This window comes from Ctenopharyngodon idella, chromosome 17 (assembly GCF_019924925.1).
Source record: "Ctenopharyngodon idella isolate HZGC_01 chromosome 17, HZGC01, whole genome shotgun sequence".
NCBI lineage: Eukaryota > Metazoa > Chordata > Actinopteri > Cypriniformes > Xenocyprididae > Ctenopharyngodon > Ctenopharyngodon idella.
Genome location: NC_067236.1, coordinates 1067819 through 1091361, shown reverse-complemented (window position 1 = coordinate 1091361; position 23543 = coordinate 1067819). Strand labels below are relative to the sequence as shown.

Sequence of the window (23543 nt, the reverse complement as noted above, 5' to 3'; positions counted from 1 at the left end):
TTGGGGTCTTCTGGAAGACGCATTATGATGTTTACCGTTATTTTCAATTCGTAATAAAAATGCCATGTTTGCAGTTGTGCCACCCTGACATTTCAGAATATACAATTAGCTGGACAAAAGTTTTTCAATTATCTCAACAGCTTTAAAAACTACTGATACCTTTAACATTTGTTTATATGTAAGGTTTCAACCCTAAAAACATGCCACAGTATTTCGTTTTTAATTTTTTATTATTAAGACACATTTACATTTACATTTACAAGACACTATTTTAAAGAGTTTTCTTAGTCTGTTCATTTGTTCGGACAGTTGCACCACCTGACATTTTGGGGGTTTAAGATAACAAAATATAAAATAATATGTAATTCAAACTAAATAGGTTTTGTAGAATAAAGCCATATATGTCATGAATTTATCAAATGCACTTGGACACAAAAATATGCACGCCATGTCATTGACCAGTATATCAAACTCTCATTAACTCTTCTCATTAATGAAATGAAAAAAAAAGTAAACAATGAGTTATAACAAAAAGCCATTTTTATTCTCAAAGACAAATGATACAATCATCAGAAACGCTCAAAAATCTCACAATATTTTTACTGGATTGTTTGTCCCATACAAACAGGTTAAAGTTTCACAAACAGGACTGTTGAAACTGAAACATCTGTACAGTATGTGCAAGGAAGTTGTTTACAAACAAAGCATTGTGATGAATCAAAATGATGCATATTTCAATAGCATTGTGTTTCCAGGGTCCAGAAACGAAAATAACAAAGCGCAAAATATGTCGCAGAAGCATTTGGTTTTCTTCATATTTAAACTGACCTTGCGTACTGGCAATATACATGAAATTTGCAAATAGATATTCCAAGGAGAATCCCAAAACTCTCTGAATGTCTGTGATGATGACAAAACATATGTAAATGAACTCTCAATGCTTGTTTTAATGTATAGAACAGAGATAAATAGTCTCATGGAAGGAATCTCTGCTAGTTGACCCAGAAGTTGTAAAACTCTTGCAAGGGTACTACATAAAAAAGGGTGAATGAAAAACATAGTCTATAGCCCAAAAGCATAGAAATATTTTGGCCCTGTGACATGTTTGATTAAGACAGACCAATGTTGTTCTTGTGTTATCAGGCATGTTGAAGCAATTAAACATGGATTCATAAAAAGTTAACAGTGCAGAGGTTCTTTACATTTGCAGTTACCTGCTTGCAGTTTTTGTAAACATTCTGTAAACATAAATGCTCTCCTCATACCAGAAGACACCACGGTAAAGAAAAGGCAAAATCAAATAGTAGGGCAGTTAAGGACAGCAGTGTAAGTGATGTTTTTGTTACTCAAATAAATGGGGTTTAATACTGTACAGAACAAATAGATGGGGTGAAAAAAGCTTACATGCTTGTTTTTAGCTCAGTTTAATTGCTGGGTGAATCTCTCAAAACTGATCAAGAACATGTTCAAGTTACATTTGATCACAAAAATCAAAGAGAAAAAACATGACATATTTTGCATGAAGTTTAGGACTATGTTTGGCTTATGTTTTGCATTGAGACATTATTTTTAATAATTATTCATTACTGTAACATGAAAAAATGCATATATATTTTTAGTTACTATTGTACTGGATTTAATTGATGTTAATGTATGTAATTTATTGTGCCAAAACAGAAAGGTTAGTCAGGGAAGAAAATGTCCTTAATTGTCATTATGTCATTATGCAAAAAAGCCTTCATTTTCTTCATGCAAAATATAAGTTCTTGAGTAAAATATCTATTTGTTCTTTATATCTGGCATTTAGGCTTCATTTGTTTTACATCCCTTTAAAAGAAGAAGTGCTTTGTTCTACACAAAAACAGAAATAAAGCAGACAAGTGAGATTTGTTTCAGAAGGGCGCTGCCAGCAGCCTATTAACTTACATATGGACAAACATTCTATCAAGTACCACTTGTTGAATCCAGAAACATGTACATTAATCTTCAAAGATGCCAACTACAAAGTGTAAAGAATTACAAACAGAATTGTTTCAAAATTGGTAACGTATTTGCATGAGTTCTCTTTTCAGTGATAATTTCATCTCATCTTGTTATGGTTTTCTGACCAATAAATAAATTCTAGAAATAGAGATGATAAACTTTTCCATTGTGGAATTAAATTTGATTGTCTGTTCAGTATAATGTTTGCTTACAGCCCATCTCATCTTAAACAGTTCATTTCACTGTACTTCTATCAGAGATTTTGTTGTTTTCATTTGTTGTCTAAAATGCCAAGTACTTTGATTATATTGTACCTCAAGAACATTAGCACACAGCAAAGAGACATTTCTGAGTGTGATTGTTGTAGTACAGTTTGCATAGTATTTAACTAACCTACAAAGTGCAGTTAACCATCCAGTTATAGAAGAGAAGGCTGACAATTGTATTGAAACTGGTCGTTTTGCAAGTGCATGCGCAAGATTTGATCATGTCTGTATCTGAAGAAGCAGAGATTTAGGCCACTGCTGCAAGAGTTTGGTCGTTCTTGTAGTCACCAAAAACATTAAATAAAAATTACATCTAAAATAAATTAACTTGCTAAACATTGGATACCAAAATAAAACAAGTGGAGAGTGCAGCACGTCACCTCTCGTAACATATCTTTGTACATTTATTGATTGTTTTTGTTATGGATGTTATTCACTCAGATTTACTCAGTCTAAAACATTTCTGGATGTCTTAACGCTTGCTTACTTCATGTTATTAATATGAAACGTATCAGACTGAGATATTACTCCGAGAAAAATCCACAAACATTTGATTGTGGATATAGTCTTACAATGAAATATCCTTCCTTCATTGCTTGCGTACCATTGGATTTTCTTTTTGGTTGCTTTACAATAACAATAATAACAAAACATTTAAATTACAAAACGAGTAAATATTTCATTAAGTTATTAATAGATGTCCCAAAAAATAATATTCAAACGTCTTAGATTTTGTCCCTCCTAACACATTGCATAATTTAAAGTTTATATGGCTTATATTGCTTCGCAGTCAGTACCGTTTGCTACCATTTCATACATAAATTAAAATAATCAGAGGGAATTAGCCAGTAAGGTTTCAAATAGCTGACTTCTAACACGCATAAATAAAAAAATTGCTTTCAGTGTTAAGAAATGCTAAATTAGACCAAGTTAGTATAAAAATATTCTGAGCCAATAGTGTGTATGCATTCCTATTGCAATGAAAGTTTACTCTAGGACAGGTAAAGGGATAGTTCGTCCAAAAATGAATATTCTGGCAACATTTACTCTTAAATATTGGTCTGCTCTTTACACAAAGTTACTGAATGTTTTTAGAATAATTAGAATATATAGCACACAAGCCACCTTCTTTTGGTGGTGAAAGCCACATGATCAGCTATCAAGCTTCAAAAACCACATTAAAGAGCATTTTGGAGCTTTACCACCACCATATGCTTTCATTGCATTTAAATGTGCAGCGTTAACATTGCGCTAAATATGTCATTTTGTGTTCCACAAAAGAAAGGAAGTAAATACTGCAAAAAGTGATATCTTTTTTTGCATTTCGTCTCTTTTTTCAATAAAATGTCAAAACTTTCTTAAATCAAGAAACATTTACTTGAGAAGCAAAATGATATAAGATAATGTAAAGTCTTATTTACCTGAAAAAACAAAACATAAAATTATGTGACTTAATGCTTAAAACAATAACAAATATAGAAGGATGCCACTCGGGTGTGGTCCCCTTGATTTGTGGGGTCCCCCAAGACTCTATTTTGGCCCCTTTATAGTTTTCTCTATATATGCTTCCTTTAGACTCTATTTTTGTAAAACATGGCTTGTACTGCCATTGCTATGCAGACGATACTCAACTTTATTTGCCTCTGAAGCACACAAATGACTTAGACTCCTTCTGTGCCTGTCTTTCCGATGTCAAAGACTGGATGTCGTTAAATTTTTTAAATCTAAATGAGAGTAAAACAGAGATCATCGTGTTTGGCTTTTCCAAAAATCCCAAACATTTCTCATTTAAATTCTGGTGTTTTATCTTCTTCAGTTAAATCATGTGTAAAAAATTGGGCATCTTATTTGATAGTGCACTTAAATTTGAGAGGCAAATAAATTTAGTTGTCAAGTCAAGTTTTTACCAACTAAGAGTGCTGGCTAAAGTGAAGACTTTCCTTTCTTTTAAGCACTTTGAAACTGCAATTCCTGCTTGTATTTCTTCTAGAATTGACTATTGTAATATTGTAATAATAAACAATTCTTCATTATGTAGATTACAAATGGTCCAAAATGCGGCTGCAAGACTTTTAACCAGTGTTCGCAAACGCTCCTGTTTTAATGTCTTAAATTGGCTCCCAGTCCGCTTTAGAATCAATTTAAAGTGCTTCTGCTTGTTTTTAAATGTTTAAATGGCCTCGCCCCCTCTTACCTTTTTGACTTGTTGTGTAAACACCATCCTGTGAGAACTCTAAGGTTTACCTATCAGAGTTTGGAACAGTTTACCGATCCATATTAGAACAGCACCAACATTACATATTTTTAAAAGTTAAAACGTAACTTTTCACTTAAGCCTATGACTTGTGATGTCCTTTGTTGTCTGTTGTTGTTTGTTTTGTTTTTGTATTATACATATACATTTTTTTAAATTGTTTTTTGATTGGTTTTTATAAGTCTTTTTAGAACATTGTACAGCAAATTGGTCAACTGTGGTTGTTTTTAATTGTGCTTTATAAATAAATTGAGATGAGAGATGAGATGAGACAATTATCTGCCAGTGGGGTCGGGAAAAAAACTTTACCCCATACCTCAAGTATAAACTCAATCAATTTTGAAAAAAAAAAAAAAGTTATTTTTTTAGGAAACAAGACTTAATACCTTAAGTAATTTCCTTCTCAAGTAAATGTATGTTTATTTGAGAATGTTTAGATAGTACAACTATCTAAAGTTGTACTAAAAATCCTTTATTGCAGTGGATGGGTTTAGAACGATATGAGGCAGCATATTTTCATTTCTGAGTGAACTATTCCTTTAAATTCAGTGACTGGCGTCTGTTATATCACTGATAGCAGATGTGGAATGTCAGATGAATCAGACTAATGCCGTAAATTGTCATCTGTATTAAAGAATTTTAAAAAACATCAGTGTAGTCATAAAATACACTGCAACCATTCAACAATGAGTACCAATGAGTTTGTGCTTCAAATCCGATCATGCTTACATGCAACTATCTCTCGCACTCTGTCTTTAAGGCTAACAGTGCTGCGTTGAGGTCTCATTCAACCAGACCGTCTCAATAGGGTCGCCAAACGGACTCGTCCATCCTGCCGCTGGAGTTGAGCACAGTTGGCGAGCTGCTGTGGCTGCCATCCGCCTCGCCTCCGTCCGTCTGATTGGGCAGGTTGGGGTTGATGAGGGTGCTGCCGGTGGATGCGCTAGTGCAAGGCGGCAGCATCCTGGAAGGGGATCGATCTCCGCCCGGCACCATTGAGAACTGGTACGACCCGGATGAGGCGCCGTAGTAGAGATAGGGCGTGCTGCTGGTCTGGAAGGGCCCGCTTTGGTTCTGGGTGGAGCCGGGGTATGGCGGAGGCAGGTAGGTGTGGTAGTGGGTGGTGGTGGACATGCCCAGAGACATGCCAGAGGTGACCGGCGTGGGGGTGTACGTGAACGTCGCAGGATAGTGCATTCTGGGACTGGGGAAACGGCTTTCTGTGAGCGTGGACAGACCAGGAAACTGACGTTCAAACTGCCGTGGGTCTGCCGAGAACGGACTGAGATCCGACGTACCTGGTGGAGAGAAAAGAGCAGTTTTTCAGTGATATTTAATTTGCAGCTCTAAAATAAAAGTGTAATTGTTCAGCTGAAGTCAGTTTAGTTTTGATTCAGTTCCATTGTAAAGATAATCAATTATTACATCAGTTCATTTAATCTATAAAGCAGTTCTGCAGAAAACAGTGATGTCATCATCCAGTTCAGTTCTTATCCAATAGTGTCAAATGCAGCCAAATCAATAATATTGTTGAATATTTATATAATTATATAATTTGATATTTATAGATTTGTAAAGATATAGCCCCTTTAAATAAAGAGTTAGCTTCTTTTTGTTAGTAGTTTGTAAAAGACTAGCTTGACTGTAAATACTTTAAATTATGAGTAGCTTTAATCCTGAGTTTCAAAGTAGCTTCACCCACACCATCTGAGACTGAAATGATTAAAGGGACATTGTTAAATCAGACAGAAGAGGGCGCTGTCAAACATAATTTACATACAACTCAAAGTAACTAGCCTGTCAACACAAAACTCCCCTTTATAAATTGCATTTCTCTTTGCTTCAAAATAATGAAAGAGTCATGTGAAAAATAATAGACGTAATAATGAAGAGGCTCTCCCAAACAATTTGATTAGAGTGAACACAATTTTGTCTTTGTTATTATAAATAAACTGAGTCATTGTTTGAGAAATCCCAAGGCATGAAAGCATCATATCTTTGTAAAATGACACTTCACAGTGCAAGAAAAAAAATTCACATAGGCCACGTACACTGTAAAGTTTCAGGAGTGACAACCGCCTGGAAACAAATTCTGTGACGCCAAACCCCCTCGTAGAAGAAGAATGCTATCATGTTTACAACTGTGACAATGAGCGCTTACCAGGATCAACTAAACGCTGGATTTTCAAAAGTATGTGAAGTTCGCAGTTCCACTGTTGCAGTAAACTTGCACAATGTTCTTGAATGAATATTTTATTATTAGATGCACACCGGTCTGTTATTGTAGGGACATCGACTTTACATTTTCACGACCCTAAACCTGATGCGGAACAAAACGATCTGTGATTGGTTGCGTTACATGTCAGTCAAACGTCTTCTTGGGCGGTCCTTGGCCAATGAAAGCTGCGATAGAGACCAGACCTTCTGCTGTCAGTATTAAGGTCTGACTACGCGAGACTAATGGAGGCTTCACTACACTGAATAAATTACTTTTGTGGGGAAAACAGCTCATCATTTAAAGGGGGTGTAATGCTATTTCATGCATTCTGACTTATTTACTCTGTTAAAGAGTTGGATTCTCATGCTAAACATGGCCAAAGTTTCAAAACATGAGTTGGACGTATGACAGAGTATTTCTGTGCCAAATACACTACTTCCGGTTTCGGAGAGTTTTTTTCGAGTATGGCCTGTATGACAAAAGAGAGCGGAATTCCTTGTATAGGCACTTCTCCCTGATAAGCGTGCACACACACACCACCCAGAGCAAGAGCAAGAGCACGCCCATTAATGCGTTTCGTTCGGGATGCGGAAGCCGAGAGATTTTTCAACAATGGCTGCACCCTTTGAAGGCTGCATACATCATCGAGGCAGTCTCACTTAAGAAAAATAAGTGTTAGATTGCAACGTAAGACAGACATTACAATATTTTACACCTCACAATGAATATCAGTCAATTTTATTACGGTTACTTTTCTTAAAAATGACGTCCTTGTCGAAGTATTCAGCCTTCAAATGCCATCTCCGAAGGACGCAGCCTCCGAAATGAGATACATCTCCTGTAAACAAAGGAGTGTGTTTTTGGTTGTGAGGGAAAGATGACCTTTTTTAGCTTCCCAAAGAACCCAGCGTTAAGGGAACAGTGGATGAAGTTTGTTTTCCGATGCAGCAACAGAGTTGTGCATGTATGTTTCTTTGTTCCTGGGATTTCGGTGATGAATACTTTGTAAACAAGTCCCAGTTCGGCGCTGGATTTACAGATCACGGGCGGTGAGTAAAGCTGCATCAGATGTCTGTGTTTTGTTGGCAATCGGCGCGCAAGTGCATAAAATGTAAACACCACAAATGTTTTTGTTCCCTTTGTATTTATAATGATGTCGCAGCTAGCATACGTTCTCTACGCGCTCGTGTCTCTTTAGCTCCGCCCACGGCACTGACGGCAGGCACGCCTCCAGGAGCTTGGCTTTTTTCAGAAAGACTCGGTTTAGCGTATCTATCTTTTATAAATATGATAAAATTAAAGACTTTTTGGAGATATGAAGGATGCATTGTTACTCTAGATGTACTCAAGATTAATATGAGATTGGCAGAAACTGTGTGTGTTAGCCTATCAGCTAATGTTTGCCATTAAACAATAGTTTTAGATTGATCTAAAAAATGCTGTTTTATAAGAGAAGTCATGGACAGTTTTGCAGCAGATGATTCAGCTTACGGAGCTTCTCATTCATTTCTACGGTATCCTCAAACAGTGATTGACTGTCGCAAAATTGAATGACGTAAAGGCTGTAATGTGATTGGTTATCAAGGCACGTGATCCAAGTTAGCCATTATGCTTTTTCCAATGCTAGAGCCATGGACTTTCGTATATCCCAATATTAAAACCATCTGGGTTGACAGTGTGGTAACCATAGCAATGTTCTGGTGTTTCGCATGTTTGGTATCCGCTATTTTTGACCAAATCAATATTACAGCGAGCAAAGTCTCAAAATGTTCTGTAATTTTAAACCACCTTCTACACAGGCGTCATGTTTTGTTTGTTTGTAAGGCTTCTTTGCAGAGCATGCCCTTGAAGTGTTGCTGTGTTCACTTATTATAAACGTTTTTGGGCTTGCTGTTTGAGCTTTGTTCCAGTTTACGGAGTTAATAAAGTAGGCAGGTTGCGATATTTTGGTAATTTTCAATGGAAATCATTGGGATTAATCAGTTTATTATGGGCTCGTTCTTGTTTGCTGTTTTTCAAGCCTTGTACCTCTTTCTTTGTGATTTTTTTTTTTTTTTTTTGCACCACACACATACAGAAGAGATATAGCCTACATCCCTGATGCAGATTTAAGTACGTTAACAACTAGTTGTTCAGTTGGTTGCGTACACACTGCACAGAATTTTTGTAAATGCGGTTGTCACTACCTGAATTTTTCATTTGGTTGTAGAATGCAGATTCACTCCTGTAAATTACTGAACTGTGTGCACAGAACAGGATTAAGCACTAAAAGGTGAACTGACAACCAAATTTAACTGCTGTGTGTATGTGGCCAAAGCGTATCAATTCACAAAGTTTTGTAACTGCACATTCCGTACTGAACAGATTCTCTTTAGAAGTGCTGATCTTGCTTGCCAGCTTTTTAATTACTCTAGCAAAACATAAGCATGAATTAAATGTTTATTTGCAGCCTGAATTACACAATACTTGGGTTGATTCAAGGTCAAGATGAAAGACTAATGCTGCAAAAATGTCACCGGGCAGATCAATATGCAAACTAACTGTCAAACGGTGCTGACATGCTTCTGAAAGGTTTTGAGTTTCACTTTTGGCTGTTTGTTTCTTCACTGAAGGTTGTCCAGGGGTTTGTATGTGAATGCGTCGTGTGCACTCACGCTCACATGCACAAACACACGCATCCTCGCATTTATATGAATATCAAAGAGAAATGTCGGAATAAACTGGGAGCGCACATGGAAACGCTTAGAGGAAAAAACAGTTTCCACAGGATGCATAATGAGCAGTCTCAGATGTGGTGGCATGTCTGCGATTAGCCAAAGAGAAGGGCCGATCTTCTCTCTTAGAACCACAAGATGTTTTTAAATTATAAACCACTAATGGGCTGTGACTCCCAGAACCCCAGGAGAGAGAATCCCAGTGGAACATCTTATCATCTCCTCATCTCCACATCTGTCTATTTTTGCACCATGTATTCATCATGATCTGCTTTTCAAATGGAGCCGCCTGCTAAATTAAAGGGTATAAACAAACAATCCCAAACTCCTCTCCTCTTCTCCTTTCCATTCCATTTCCCCTTTCTTTTCTTTTCCTTTCCTTTCAAACAAACAAACCCATTTTCCTTTCCTTTCCTTTCCTTTCCTTTCCTTTCCTTTCCTTTCCAACAAACTAAAAATTTTCTTTCTTTTCCCCATTTTCTTACCTTTCTATTTCACCTTTGCTTTCCTATTTCCTCTTATTCAGTTTTCCCTGTTTTCCCTTTCAATTTCGACTTTCCCCAGTTCCATTTTTCCTTTTTTTCCCATTTACTTCAAACTTCCTTTCTATTTCCCCTTTCCTGATCTTTCCAATTTTAGTTTCCCTTTCCTTTCCTTTCCTTTCCTTTCCTTTCCTTTCCTTTCCTTTCCTTTCCTTTCCTTTCCTTTCCAATTTCAAACAAACCAAGATATTTTCCTTTTAATTTCCCTTTTTCTTTCCTATACTTCAACCAAAATCCTTTTCTTTCAGTTTCTCCCTGCCTTGCCTTTGTATTTCCCATTTCCATTTCTAATTTTCTTTCCGTCAAACACTTTCTCATCTAATCTAATCTCATCTCTCCTCTCAGCATGTTGCTCAGGTAAAGTACTTTTTTATGACAATAAATCCAGAGTCTTTTGCATCAGCGGGCCTGCTGGTTTAGGAGCGGTCGCGTGTCGTCTGCGAGCGCTGCTTTATGAGTGACAGCTCGGCAAACTTTATAGAACATGTGTGGCCAATTATGAACAGATTGTCTCTCCACATTATCAACTCTTGACATTTCAAACCAAACAAAAAAGACACTTCAGGCAGACAGTGCAGAAGAGAGGAGACCCAAGTCACATTTCCAAAACAATGACAGAAATTCACATATACAACCTTCAATCACCATTAAAGTCCCTCTTTGCTGCAGACATTCATGAGAATGAACCCATTATACTATCAGCTCTTGCCAGACTCTTTTTGGCTAAACTTAATACAACATCAATCACTTTGTATTACAGGGATGGTGTGGTCTAGTAGCTGAAGCTCAAGGCTGGTAACCAAGAGGATCATGCTGTTTCAAATTGTGAACTATCACCAGTGTGATCTTGTAACCTTTGACCTCAGGTTGCTTCAGGTCTGCCTGCTACAAGACTGCCTGCTTACTTTGCAGGCTTACTAATTCAAACTGTCCATCATATAAAGTGATGAAGTCTCTTTAGAAATTTGGACTAAACCGTTCAATTCATATGGATTAGTTTTACGATCTCTTTATGAACTTTTTGAACCGTCAAATTGTAAGTCGCATAGCTGTCTATGGAGGGACAGAAATCTCTCAGATTTCATCAAAAAGACCTTCATTTGTGTTCTTAAGATGAACGAAAGTCTTACGGGTGTGGAACGACATGAGGGTGAGTAATTAATGACAGAATTTTTGGGTGAACTGTCCTTTTAAGAGGTTGTGTTTTTGTACATGTACTGTTCAAAAGGTATACATTTGATCTGTATATGCATTCTGTGGCATTGCATATTTCAAAGTACTGTGCTTTTAAATCACCCTCCTTAAACAGACTTTCACAACCGGCAAAATCAAAGTTCTTTACGGTCCACCAGTGTCCTGTGATCCCAATCTGATAATTCATCGCTCTCTGTGTAATATTATTCATGCCTTCATCTGCGTCCTTATCAGTCACCAGCTGAAAGGTGTAACACAAGCCCACGGTAGAGAAGAATAGCCGTGCAGCGCCGCAGAGCAGCTGCAGAGGGTGCGATGCATTCGGGATGTGTCCTCTCGAAGCTGAGCCATTCAGCGGCGCTCCGAGGAAGAATAGGGGGCGTTAGGACCAAGAGGTGCGTGTGTCTCTTTGAGGAAAGAACAAAGGCTGACATCTCCAAGATGAAAGCCGGGTGAAATCTAAACTAATCAAACCCAACGAGGCAGCTGGCCGGGGTTCAAAAAGCAGCCACACCAAGAAGTCATTTAAACTTTCACATTCGCTTCAGGCTCAAAGAAATCAGTTAGGGTGGGGAGCCAAAAGAAAGAAAGCAAGAAAAAAAAAAAAAAAAAAAAGAGTTCAAAAACCAACCTGGCGGAGAGTCAAACAGGTGTATTAAAGAAAACGTCCACGCTGTGTGTTTGTTTCAAAATGAACCCCAAAGGGTGGGTGGACCACAATCTGGTGCCTATTTCATTAATAAAGGCACAGTCACAGTAAACTCTTCCAAAGGTTTGGACTCAAGATCTTTTGGGTAGTTGATGAGAAATACTTTTAGAGAGCTAAACCCCATCTAAAACGATTTTAAACAGCATTCATATGAATTGAAATGCAATTTTAAAACATACAAATATTTCACATATCATTTCAATTCATTTTTTCCCCATATTTTTGTCTTTGTCATCATTTTAAACGATCCTGCAGTGTAAAAAAAGCATTTTTCGTACAAATATATAAAATATACAAAGCGTACAAATATATAAAATAAATTGTTATGAGCTTGTATGAGACGTATCTTATGCCCATCAAGCCTGCATTTATTTGATCAAAAATACAGAAAAAACAGTAATATTTTGAAATATTATTACAATATAAAATAATGGTTTTCTATTTTAATATACTTTAAAACATAATTTATTTCTGAGATGCAAAGCTGAATTTTCAGCATCATTACTCCAGTCTTCAGTGTCACATGATCCTTCAGAAATCATTCTAATATGCTGATTTGATACTCAGTTATTATAAATGTTGGAAACAGTTGTGCTACTTAATTTTTTTTGGAACCTGTGATACTTTTTTTCAGGATTCGTTAATGATAAAAAGTTAAAAATAACAATATTTATTCAAAATAGAAATCTTTACTATCACTTTTTATCAGTTTAACACATTCTTGCTGAATAAAAGTATTAATTTCTTTCAAAAAAAGAAAAAAAATTATTGAAAGAAATATCACAGGTTATTAAAAAATATTAAGCAGCATGTTTCTAACTGTTTCCAATATTGATAATAAATCAGAATATTAGAATGATTTCTGAAGGGTCATGTGACATTGAAGACTGGAGTAATGGCTGATGAAAATTCAGCTTTGCATCACAGAAATAAATAATATTTTAAGGTATATTGAAATAGAAAACCATTGCTTTAATTTGTAATATCATTTCACAATATTACTGTTTTTTTTTTTTCTGTATTTTTGATTAAATAAATGCAACCTTGATGAGCATAACAGACTTCTTTCAAAAACATTAAAATTAGTAATGTGTCCAAACTTTTGACCGGTACTATACTAAAATAAAGAAATGGTGATCAGTTATAGAACTTATGACACACACTTTCCCTGCATTCATATAAATTTTAAAAGTCCATGGACACATTATGCGCCAACTACCCATTACCTTTTGAGCTCCATGAGTCAGAAACTTTTGCTCCTTTTTAAGGCATTTCAAAAGGGAGTTGAGTTCAAAGACTCCATTGGAAAGGATGGGGGTTAGAAGAGATATTCTTTCAAATGCTCTCTATTTTTAAAGGTGCTATTGCTTGGAAGACATTTGCCCACAGGCGACGTAACAAACGCTTACAAAGCAGAAAGTTAACGCTGGAAAAATGCTTTGATTTGACTTCAGCGGAGAAAGAAGCAAATGAGTGTTTAGACAAATGTTCACACGGCTAACACGATCAGCTAAGAAAGTAAATACAGACACATTGAGACACTCTATATTTCTCACATTTCTGAAATGAGAGGTTGGCTAAGAAAGCGATAAGGCCTACAGGAGAATTTTATTGCTCATAGGTTGCTCTTTTATAGCTCAATTATGACTCATGAAGAGTCAACAAGTGAAATGCCATTTGCAACTCATTTTACTTCTGTAATCTGATGTATATATGTGTGAAACAGGATATTCAGTGCTAAAAAAGGTAGGGTGATTTTTATCCATCTCTAATTAACTGGATAATAAAAATGAGTCTCTCTTTAACTTTGAGGTACAGACTGAAAAGCTAAATTTTGACTTTAAATATCAATTTGGACTCAAATGTTTATCATACAATACCTTTAGGAGGAATAAATATAGACACCATTGTAATGCCCTAAGAGTATATAAGTCTATGTAGCAGCTCAGATCATTTGATCTTGTTGAGAAATGCTTGAGTATATATCTGACTTTGGTATCTGAGCACAGTATGAGACATGGTTGAAATACTTTCTAAAATTCTGGTGGAAACCTAAGCCAAAGTCTCCATTTGTTCTGCTCTTAATCTCTTTGTTGTCTTAAAGAAACATTTGAGACAATAAAGGTTTTGTTTGTGATTTTGTATAAGGTTTATGTTTGTTTACCTGAGAGGCGTCTTGGCACGTCGCTGATGGTGGGCAGGCCGGTGGCGCGGGTGGAAGACAGCGGTGTGGTGGAGTGGATGGAGGGTGACGTCATTTGGCTCAGGTAAGGAGTGTACGGCTGCTCGTAGGACCAGGGTGGAGAGGATTGTGCCTGCCGCGGATCTATGAAGATAATAAATGAGACGACACCAGTCACAGACAGAACCAACATCTGCAATAGCATCAAAGATGTTTTTTTTTGTGTGTGTGTGATTTTTATGCATACACACACACACACATATATATATATAAAAAAAAAAAATAAAAAAAATCACAAATAATTATATATATATATATATATATATATATATATATATATATATATAGTTCACCCTTAGAAGAGTCCTTCCTAAAGAGACTCATTGTGCACACAAAGGGGGTGACCTTTCTTTTTATAACAATATGAAGACCAAGACTGAGATGACTAGTATAGAAGGCCATGGTATGTAAATAGCTTAATCACATTCAGAGCCAAGAACGGTTTCCTGTTTGCTTTCTACAGTATTCTAGTAAACACAGCGTCTGCTCTGACAGGAGAGGGACTGGAGCCCATCCAAGAGAATGGCAAACATTATGCAAACAATAAAGCTGAGCGCATACGAGACGAAAAAAAAAAAAAAAATACCCCAAGCTCCAATATGTCAAAAGTGAAGCAGGAACTAATGAAAATATTTGGACAAATGTGATGGAATTAAAGCAATAGTTCGCCCAAAAATGAAAATCTGTCATTATTTACTCACTCTCATGTCGTTCCAAACCCATAAGCTGTTATTTTTCCGTGGAACAAAAAAAAAAAAAAAAAAAAAGAGGAATCTTCATTAATCTTTGCCAGAACCTGTTGTGTGTGATTTGAGAGATACATCGAAGGGGAAGATTTAAATTTGGGTCTGTTCCTCAATTTAAACCATCATATGATTTCTGAATGCTTGAAACATATAGTAAACAGAGTTCTTTTATGGTGCTTTTTTGTTTTTGTGTTTCATGGAAGAAAGAAACTCGAGTTTGGGACGAAATGAGGGTGAGTAAATAATGACTCTTAATTTCTAGGTGAACTATCCCTTTAAGATGATCTAAGCAGCCAATCCCAAACAAAGATAATGCCTCATTCCGGTAAAGTAGACAAAGGATTTGATACTGTCAGACTTGGCACGTCCATCAGTATCTCCTGTTTATATCTGATTCACTCTGAAAACCACTGAATGACATTTCTATTTCTTGCATCATGTAAGCCCACTCTTTTTTTTTTTTTTTATCTTTGCAGTCTTATCTTCAGCAAATCAGGCCTAGACATTGCCTTGAATAAACCTACCTGTTCTCCAAATACAGATGTTTGTACAGAACACAAACCAAGGGACCCGCCATTAAAGATCACGCCAGAGGAAGGCCGACGGCCAGACAAGCTAAAATAGCTGCGTTAAAGGGAAAGGAAAATGCCAGGGCCAGTTTACCTGAGATCTGAGTTTGCCCCTGTGGATTGAAGGAGTTCGGCGTGGCGTTGAGAGACTGCCGGGGACTCTGGGTTTGCACGGCAACTCTCATGGTGGTCTGGCGTAAACGCTCTAACTCGCTCAGGCGCTCGGAGAACAGCGGCGGTTTTGGGGGGTCTTCCAGTTTCTGTCTGTGTCCTACCGAACAATATCAGACAGAAATTGCAGTTAATACACCTACTGCTCGATTCTGACCAATTTTAAAGGGATAGTTCGCCCAAGATTCTATCATCATTTACACACCCTCATGTTGCTGCAAACCTGTATGTTAAAAAAGCACTGTAAAACTAGTCCATGCTCCATATTAAAAGTCTTTTGAAGTAATATGAAAGTTTTGTGTGACGGACAGATATGAACTTAAGTAAAAACTTAGGACACAAATCTATCGTATGGCTTCAGAACACTTGCAGACAAGCACAAAAGACATATTATCATGGTACTTTTATGGTGTTTCTCGAATTTATGGTTCATTGTATGGAAAAGAGCAAGTTTGTAGATTCCCCAAAATATCCTACAATGACATTAGAGTGAATAAACTGTGACAGAACCATCATTTTGGGGCAAATTTCACTCTTAAAGGGATAGTTCAACAAATTATGAACATTCTGTCATTATTTACTCACCCTCATGTTGTTGCAAAGCTGTTTTTTTTTTTCTTTCTTCTAAAAAACTCAAAAAGAGATGTTATGCAAAATGTTCATGCTGCTCTTTACAATGAAAGTGAAAGTGAAAAAACACTGTAAAAGTACTGTAAAGTGCTCTATATTTATTAAGTCTTTTGAAGTCATACAATAGTTTTGTGTGACGCAAATGATCCAATGAGATTTCAGAGCTCAAATACATCTATTGTATTGCTTCAGAACACTTGCAATAAAGCACAAAAGCCAAAGTATTTTTTATAGTGTTTGATCACTGTTTACTTTCATTGTATGAAAAGTGAAGTTTATGGATTCTCCAAAATGTCTTGGAATGACATTAGGATGAATAAATGTTATATTTCAAGCCTTTTTAAGTTATATTATAGTTTTGTGTGACAAACAGATCAAATGAGCCAATGAGATTTCAGAACTCAAATAATGACTTAAATTTTGAACACAAAGCAATCGTATGGCTTCATATGGACAATATTTGGTCAGTGTTTACATTCATTGTCTGAAAAAGGTCAGTTTGTAGATTACCCAAAATATCTTAAGATGACAAAGTGAATAAAACTGCAATTTTTAGGTGAACTGCACTCTTAAAGGGACAGTTTACCAAATAATGAATATTCAGTCATCATCTACACAACCTCACATTGGTTGAAACCTGATAGATTTGTGAGAGGAACAGACCAAAAATTCATTAAAAATCATTATTTACTCTTCCGCTTTTTCTTGAAGTGTGAGATTTGAGATCTACAGCTGAAGGCAAGATTAAAATGACTGTTCCTCTGTTCCTACCAAAAAGTTATTGTATAACATCAGAAGACATGAAATATAGCACACAGGTTGTATAAAATACATTCCCCTGGTTTCACAGACAAGGCCTTAAACCTAAACCACGTGTTTGAGCGGTTTTAACTAAAAGCAACTTGCCATTGCCATTGTGCCATTGTTTTGTCTCAAGACGCACACCAGTAATGTTTTTTTCTAACGCACATTTATAAAAGCGACTTAAATGTTCTAACTGAACTAAGGCCTAATCCTGGATTAATCTAAGCCCTGTCTGTGAAACCAGGCATATATGATGCTTTAATCATAAATATTATGTTACATCCATAGAATTTTTTATTTTTTTTTCCGAACATCATGAGGGTGAGTAAATGTTTCACATTTGGGTGAACTGTCCCTTTAATGGACAACCAACAATTAAACTTAATTATTTACCAAACAACCCAGCAAAACAATTGTGCAGATGAGTGTGTGGGTCAGATGCATCAGTGATCTCTGCATCTCTAATCACAGAGATCTCAGTTTTCACAATAGCGACCAGCACACAAAAGGAGGGGAAGTACTGTAAATCGACTTTCTACCTGCCCGTACATGTTGTTGTTTTACACCGTGGCATCCATCCAAAAGAATTCACAGTCAAATTACACAACTGCTTTATTTCCCTATTATTCCTATCATGCTTAAAAGTATGTCTGTGAGTCACAACAAAAGCATGACCCGCCAATGTTTATTCATTCATTTCCCATAAAAGAGGACAGACTCAATCCTCTATCCTGCAATAAAGAGTACGAGTCACGCCATGCCCCCACGTCCACCCCCTTCCCAGCTCGGACCGATCACACATGAACCACCCTTTCCAGCCCATACGGAGCTCAACATCTCTACTAAAGAGCCTGATTTCATTGGAGCCGCACTGTTGTGTCAATACTTGAGAAGAATATGTGTTAAAAGAAGGACTTTGTGAGTCTTTTTTTCCATGCTTGTCTGTCTAGCCCCGGTCGGTTGCCCTGAATAGCTGTAAAGTAAATATCACACAGAAGAAAAGAGAAACTCCTGCAAAAGCTTGGCCACTCTCCAGTTGGTTCGAGACAGAGCTACCTCCAATCTCGCAAAACCTGATTGTGCTCTGGAGTTCAGTTGAGCAAACACAGCTCCTCATTCACTGGCGAATGTCGGCTGCACACAAGAGCACTTTTCGTCGGGAGCGTGAGTAATTCTCTGAAAGTATTCCCTCTCACTACACTATAAAAGAAACACAATCAATAAAAGGGAACCGTTTTCATTTTGTTTAAGCACCCGGCATGAATACAGCCCCTGTGTGTGTGTGCATGAAGGTGAGCTGCTCGCACATTATTTATGTTATTATGAGTGACGTGAAACCAAATCTGCCAATATTTTCCCCAAATTTAAATTTACAAAGGATATAAAGTCATGTTGCTTTGGCTGTAAATATCAGCAAGGGTTACATATTGCAAACTGCTGATATGAATACATCAATACATAATGTAAAAGGTCTTTGTGAGTCTACAAACTCAAGCCTTTATTTCTATAGCGCTTTATACAATACAGCAATGGTTACAGCAATGGTTCTCATCCTTGATCCTGGATGGATGATTCAGCTGCAGGCGCCATTTTCTGGCAAAACGCAGGAATTCATCATGACTATCACAGTGCATTGTGGGTATTCTCTAGCCATTGAGCGTACATCGGTGGTACGTTATTGTGGTGCATTGTGGGATTGAATGAGTGCACTCAATAACGTCCACTATGGTTTTGGACAGTGCCCTATTTAGGGGTATAGGGGGCAATTTTGAACACAGCCCAGGTCTTGGAGTCTCTACTAATGAGCTGATGACCTGAACCTGGACCATGGTTGAGGACCACTGCAATACAGATTGTTCATACAGACTGGCCATTGTGTTGATGCGCTCATCGGATAAGTCTGTGATTGGGTTCAATGATCAACACTTCAAAAACGTTGTAAATAGTCATCAACGACGCTCTTCCCCAAGCGCTTACACAGATAGACACGGGAGCGTTTGAAAGCAGGCGTCTATCGTGGACCAGTCCGCTGATAGACGCCTGCTTTCAAACGCTCCCACTTTCAAAATGCTTTCAAATTCAAACACTTCCGTGTGCTTTCAAACGCTTGATGTGCGTTTTGACAACTTTAGGTCATAAACTGTTTTTTTATAAACAGGAAAATAACAGAATCAGTGATGCAATCAAATATGGGACAAATTCTGCTGTAAAACAAAAAGACAAAAAGACAATACTGTCATTATTCAGCTCAAGTCAGTTCAGTTCAGAGTATATTGCTCTTTAATAGCCAAAAGGAGATCACTGAAGATTTATTGAGAAAAGCAGACATTATGTTTCCATCCACCTATTTTTATGCGCATTTTGGGATATCGCATAAAAAATAAAAAAAAAACGCTGGATGGAAACGCCAAGATATGCATAGATTCTAAAAATGTGCATAAAAAAATGTATTTGTCAAATAGGATACATTTTTTATGCAACATGAAAACATACTACGATGGAAACACTTTTACCGAATAAATTCCTTGAAGTGCATAAAAAAAAGACGTGACTTTGCAATGTAACAGCATAACTGGACCAACCAGCGGACCGATCTCGTTGCACAGCATCTGAAATGTTGTTTTTGGTCATTCTGTAATGCCTGAGCAAAGTCTGTCGTTAAAGTGGTTCGGTTTAATTCCCTCCCAGAAGTGCCTCACACAATTGCGTTCACAAATAGCAGGCATTTGAATGCAAGATAACATGACAGCGTTAATTGTGTTTCATCTGCACGCTCTGAGGCGCAAATAATTTATTATACAGGTACATGAAAATTATTATATACAATGGCTTCTATTGCAGAAACTTCCAATGTATCAGGAATTGATGTTTTTGTTCTCTTTGACTCGCTGGATGGAAACAGTGCTTTATTCGCAAATGTTTTATGCGATATTCAAAATTTGCGCTTAAGTTAAATACGCAACTTTGAATGGAAACATAGCTATTGTCATACAGTAAAAGCATGGAACTTTTATAAGAGAGATCTTTTTAAGATTCTTATGAGAAATGTTCATCATGAGATTCCTGACTTTTGATTACGGACTTTGGCAATTCTAAAACTCTGGAGGGACACGCATAGAAATGTTTGACAACCCAAATATTTACATTTATGGCATTTAGCAGATGCTTTTGTCCCAAGCCACTTAACACAAATGGATATCATGTTCATCACTGTCAAGTGTGTCTTATGAACATGTTCTGAGCACCGTTGGAGAGGACAGAAGCAAAAGACCTTTAGATTTGAAGTCCAATGCAAAATTTCCAGAATGGAAAAAAAGGGATGTAAATGATTCAGCTTGAAGGAGAGGAAAATCCCTAATGCTCATATCCTATGAGACATGCAGAATGCTCTTATCAGTGCCAAAAACATCTCTCAAAGGTAGAGCTCAAATATTCAAATGGACACGTCTCAAATAAAGTAAAAATATCCAGTTACTGCAAAAAATTTGGAATATTAGATTTAGGCTGAGAAACAAAACTTTAAAGTAGATATAAAGGAATAAAGTAGTCTGTTAGCCTCTACAAAACTCGCTGGCACAATACTACAATGTTACGGATGGTTGCCAGGGCATTACTATGTATGTTGCAAAGGTGTTCTGAATGGTTTTAGCAGGGTTGCTAGGGTGATCTGGGTAGTTGTTAAGTCTCTTAAGCTCTTGGCTCCCCAAGGCTGCATTTATTTGATCTAAACTACAGTAAAAACAGTAATATTGTGAAATATTTTTCACAATTTTAAAGAACTCTTTTCTATACATTTTTTCATTATTCTTTGATGAATAGAAAGTTCGAAAGACAGAACGTTTTTGCAAAATTATATGTCTTTACTGTCACTTTTGATCAGTTTAATGCATCCTTGCTGAATATAAGTATTAATTTCTTCAAAGAACAAGAATGCCAAACTTTTGAACAATAGTGTAAGCCTATGGGAATTTTTGGGGTGGCAAAAATCGCAATTTAATGTATCATTCATGCCAAAGAGGTTTAATAGTTATGGTTAGAGGTTTGTTTATTTCCTCCAAAAGAAACTTGGGGTTTTCTTTGTTTTCATGCAAAAATGCCTAATGATGGTATAAATAATACGGGTGTATGTGTCCGTATTGCTGGCGAAACCTCCGCCTGCATGTTAAATTGCCATATGATAGTGGTTTGACCCACAATAACACCCTGTGCTCGTTAAACACCAGCACGCTTTCAACATCAAATATCAGCCAGGGCCGTCAGAGCGCATCAATCACGCCTCGGCGACACAGGGAATAAAACGCATGGAAGAAGAAAGGGAAACATACATCCGTCTAGATTTCATTTCTTTAATTGCTGTGCCGCGGAGGGCCGACTCCTCTGAAGAGTGAAACAATGGATTATTTCACATGGCAGATCTCATGAAATTAGCAAAGGGGGGAAAAAAGCTTTTTAAGGACAGGACGAGGCCGAAAGCCCACTCAGTCGAAGGATCAGAAGTAGACGGAGAGGGGGAGAGAAATGGAGAAAGCTGACGGCAGCCAAGCAGCACTGGAGTTTTGCCAGTCGCCTGTGTGGTCCGTGTGTTCCAAGCTTCAGGAAGTGAACTACGCCAAGAAGGGGCACACATGCTACTAGAGCTTTATAAATCGATGGGCCGACTGCAACAATCAGACACCATGCAACCGTACAACTACCAAACAACCAAACTTTTATTTCTGGGCCAACACGTATTTGTTTGAGGGGTGATCTGGGGTCAGACCGGCTTGGTTCTGTAGGCTAATTGGCAGCAAACTAACAAAGAAATCCTTGATTTGCCTCATGTGCATCATAAATACTACATGCACATTAGGTCTATATGGGTCTCCACAGGCCAGAATCCTGGAGTGGCTCTACTATTGAAGATGAGCTATGTATCTATCTGGTCAGATTAGTTGCAATGGTCCCTAAAAATCACATATTTTAGTGGAGGTCAGCTTGCTTCTGTTTTGTTGTAATGACACAATTGGGGTTAATACACAAGGGTCAGTGTGTGTGTATACTACATTCTAAAAAATTTACACTGTAAAAACTTTAAAAAAAATTGTTGGTTTAACTTAAAGTAAGTTACTTAGTTGCCTTAAAATTTTGAGTTCATTGAGTTAATACAATGAAGGCGACTGGTTTAATAAATAGAAACTCAAAATGTTATGTTATCTGAACCACATTAATTATTTAAGTTGATTTGACAGAAGAAAAATGTTGTGATAAATCACGAAAACAAGTTTTTACAGTAAACCCAAATTGGGTTGGAAATGAACAAACCCAGCAAGTTTTATTTAACTCAATTGTTGTTTAAAAATCACTGTTGATTGCTTACTTAAAATGAACCCAAAGTATGTTGGAAATTAACATTTATTAATATGTTTAATAAATGAACATTTATTAATAAGTTTAATGAATAATAATTAATCAATAAACATTTATTAAATTGCTTATTAAAAATAAGATTGCTTAATAAAAAATATATATAAAAAAATATCATGGTTTCTACAAAAATATGAAGGAGCAAAACTGTTCTCAACACGGATAAAAATGTTTCTTGAGCACCAAATCAGCATATTAGAATGATTTCTGAAGGATCATGTGACACTGAAGACTGGAGTAATGATGCTGAAAATTCAGCTTTGCATCACAGGAATAAATTACATTTTAAAATATATTCAAATAGAAGCCATTTTTCTTAAATTGTAATAATATTTCACAATTTTGCTATTTTAACTGCATTTTTGCTCAAATAAATGCAGACCTGGCGAGCCTAAGCAACACTTTCAAAAATATTAAAAGGTCTTATAAAATGTATATCAATTTCCCTATAGGCTGGACATTAAATGATGATAAATGATGACAGAGTTTTTATTCTTGGGCGAACTGTTCCTTTAATGTTTACAAATGATGAAAACTTGATGGCTTCTACCAAAAACACTGGGTTATAATGTAGTTCCTTTTCACTTAAAAGGCAGCTGCCTAGTAGGCAGTAGACAGCATGGTGGTTTTGGAGCAGAGCAAAAATTGTTGTAATTATATTTGTTTAATATTAGCACAAAATTCCTTAAAAAAATATTTGAGCATGCAATAAGCCTACAACTGCCAAATATATTGCTAGTCATGTGTAACCCTCTATTGTTGACAGAAAGCATCAAGTTTCTGTGCCAACAGTAACAGTAACATACGTGTCTCATATTCACTCCTCATTTGAAAGTGTACATGGGGAAAATACGAGCAGATCTTTCTTATGCAAGCCATCTTTATATGTTTATTTTCAATGCCCTGTGTTTGCGTTTGTCCGAGGGGCTTACCGTATGTGTTTTGTGTGCGTCTACCTGTCTGAACACGCAGAGCGACGTTCAAAGAGAGAGAGAGAGACATCACAGGTTCATGGCTAATGCTCATTTCAGCATTGAGCAATTAGAGCGGCTCCGCGCAAACCGCAACATAAACAATCTGACTCAATAGAAGATTTTT

The 23543-nt window shown here is 36.8% G+C and overlaps 1 protein-coding gene across 2 annotated transcripts in view; it reads right to left on the bottom strand.

Annotated features, from left to right (window-relative positions):
* Positions 1 to 522: 522 nt before the first annotated feature.
* The window catches only part of runx2a (RUNX family transcription factor 2a), a 70420-nt gene continuing 47399 nt past the window's right edge, over positions 523 to 23543 (bottom strand). The window contains exons 5-7 of one of the 2 annotated variants that reach the window (XM_051867845.1): positions 15532 to 15708; positions 14045 to 14206; positions 523 to 5801 (exon numbers count right to left, since the gene is read on the bottom strand). In XM_051867845.1, the coding sequence (XP_051723805.1) occupies positions 5305 to 5801; positions 14045 to 14206; positions 15532 to 15708 (836 nt within the window). In that variant the 3' untranslated portion in view covers positions 523 to 5304. The remainder of the gene's footprint in view (positions 5802 to 14044; positions 14207 to 15531; positions 15709 to 23543) is intronic. The other variant, XM_051867846.1, reaches the window with a different exon arrangement.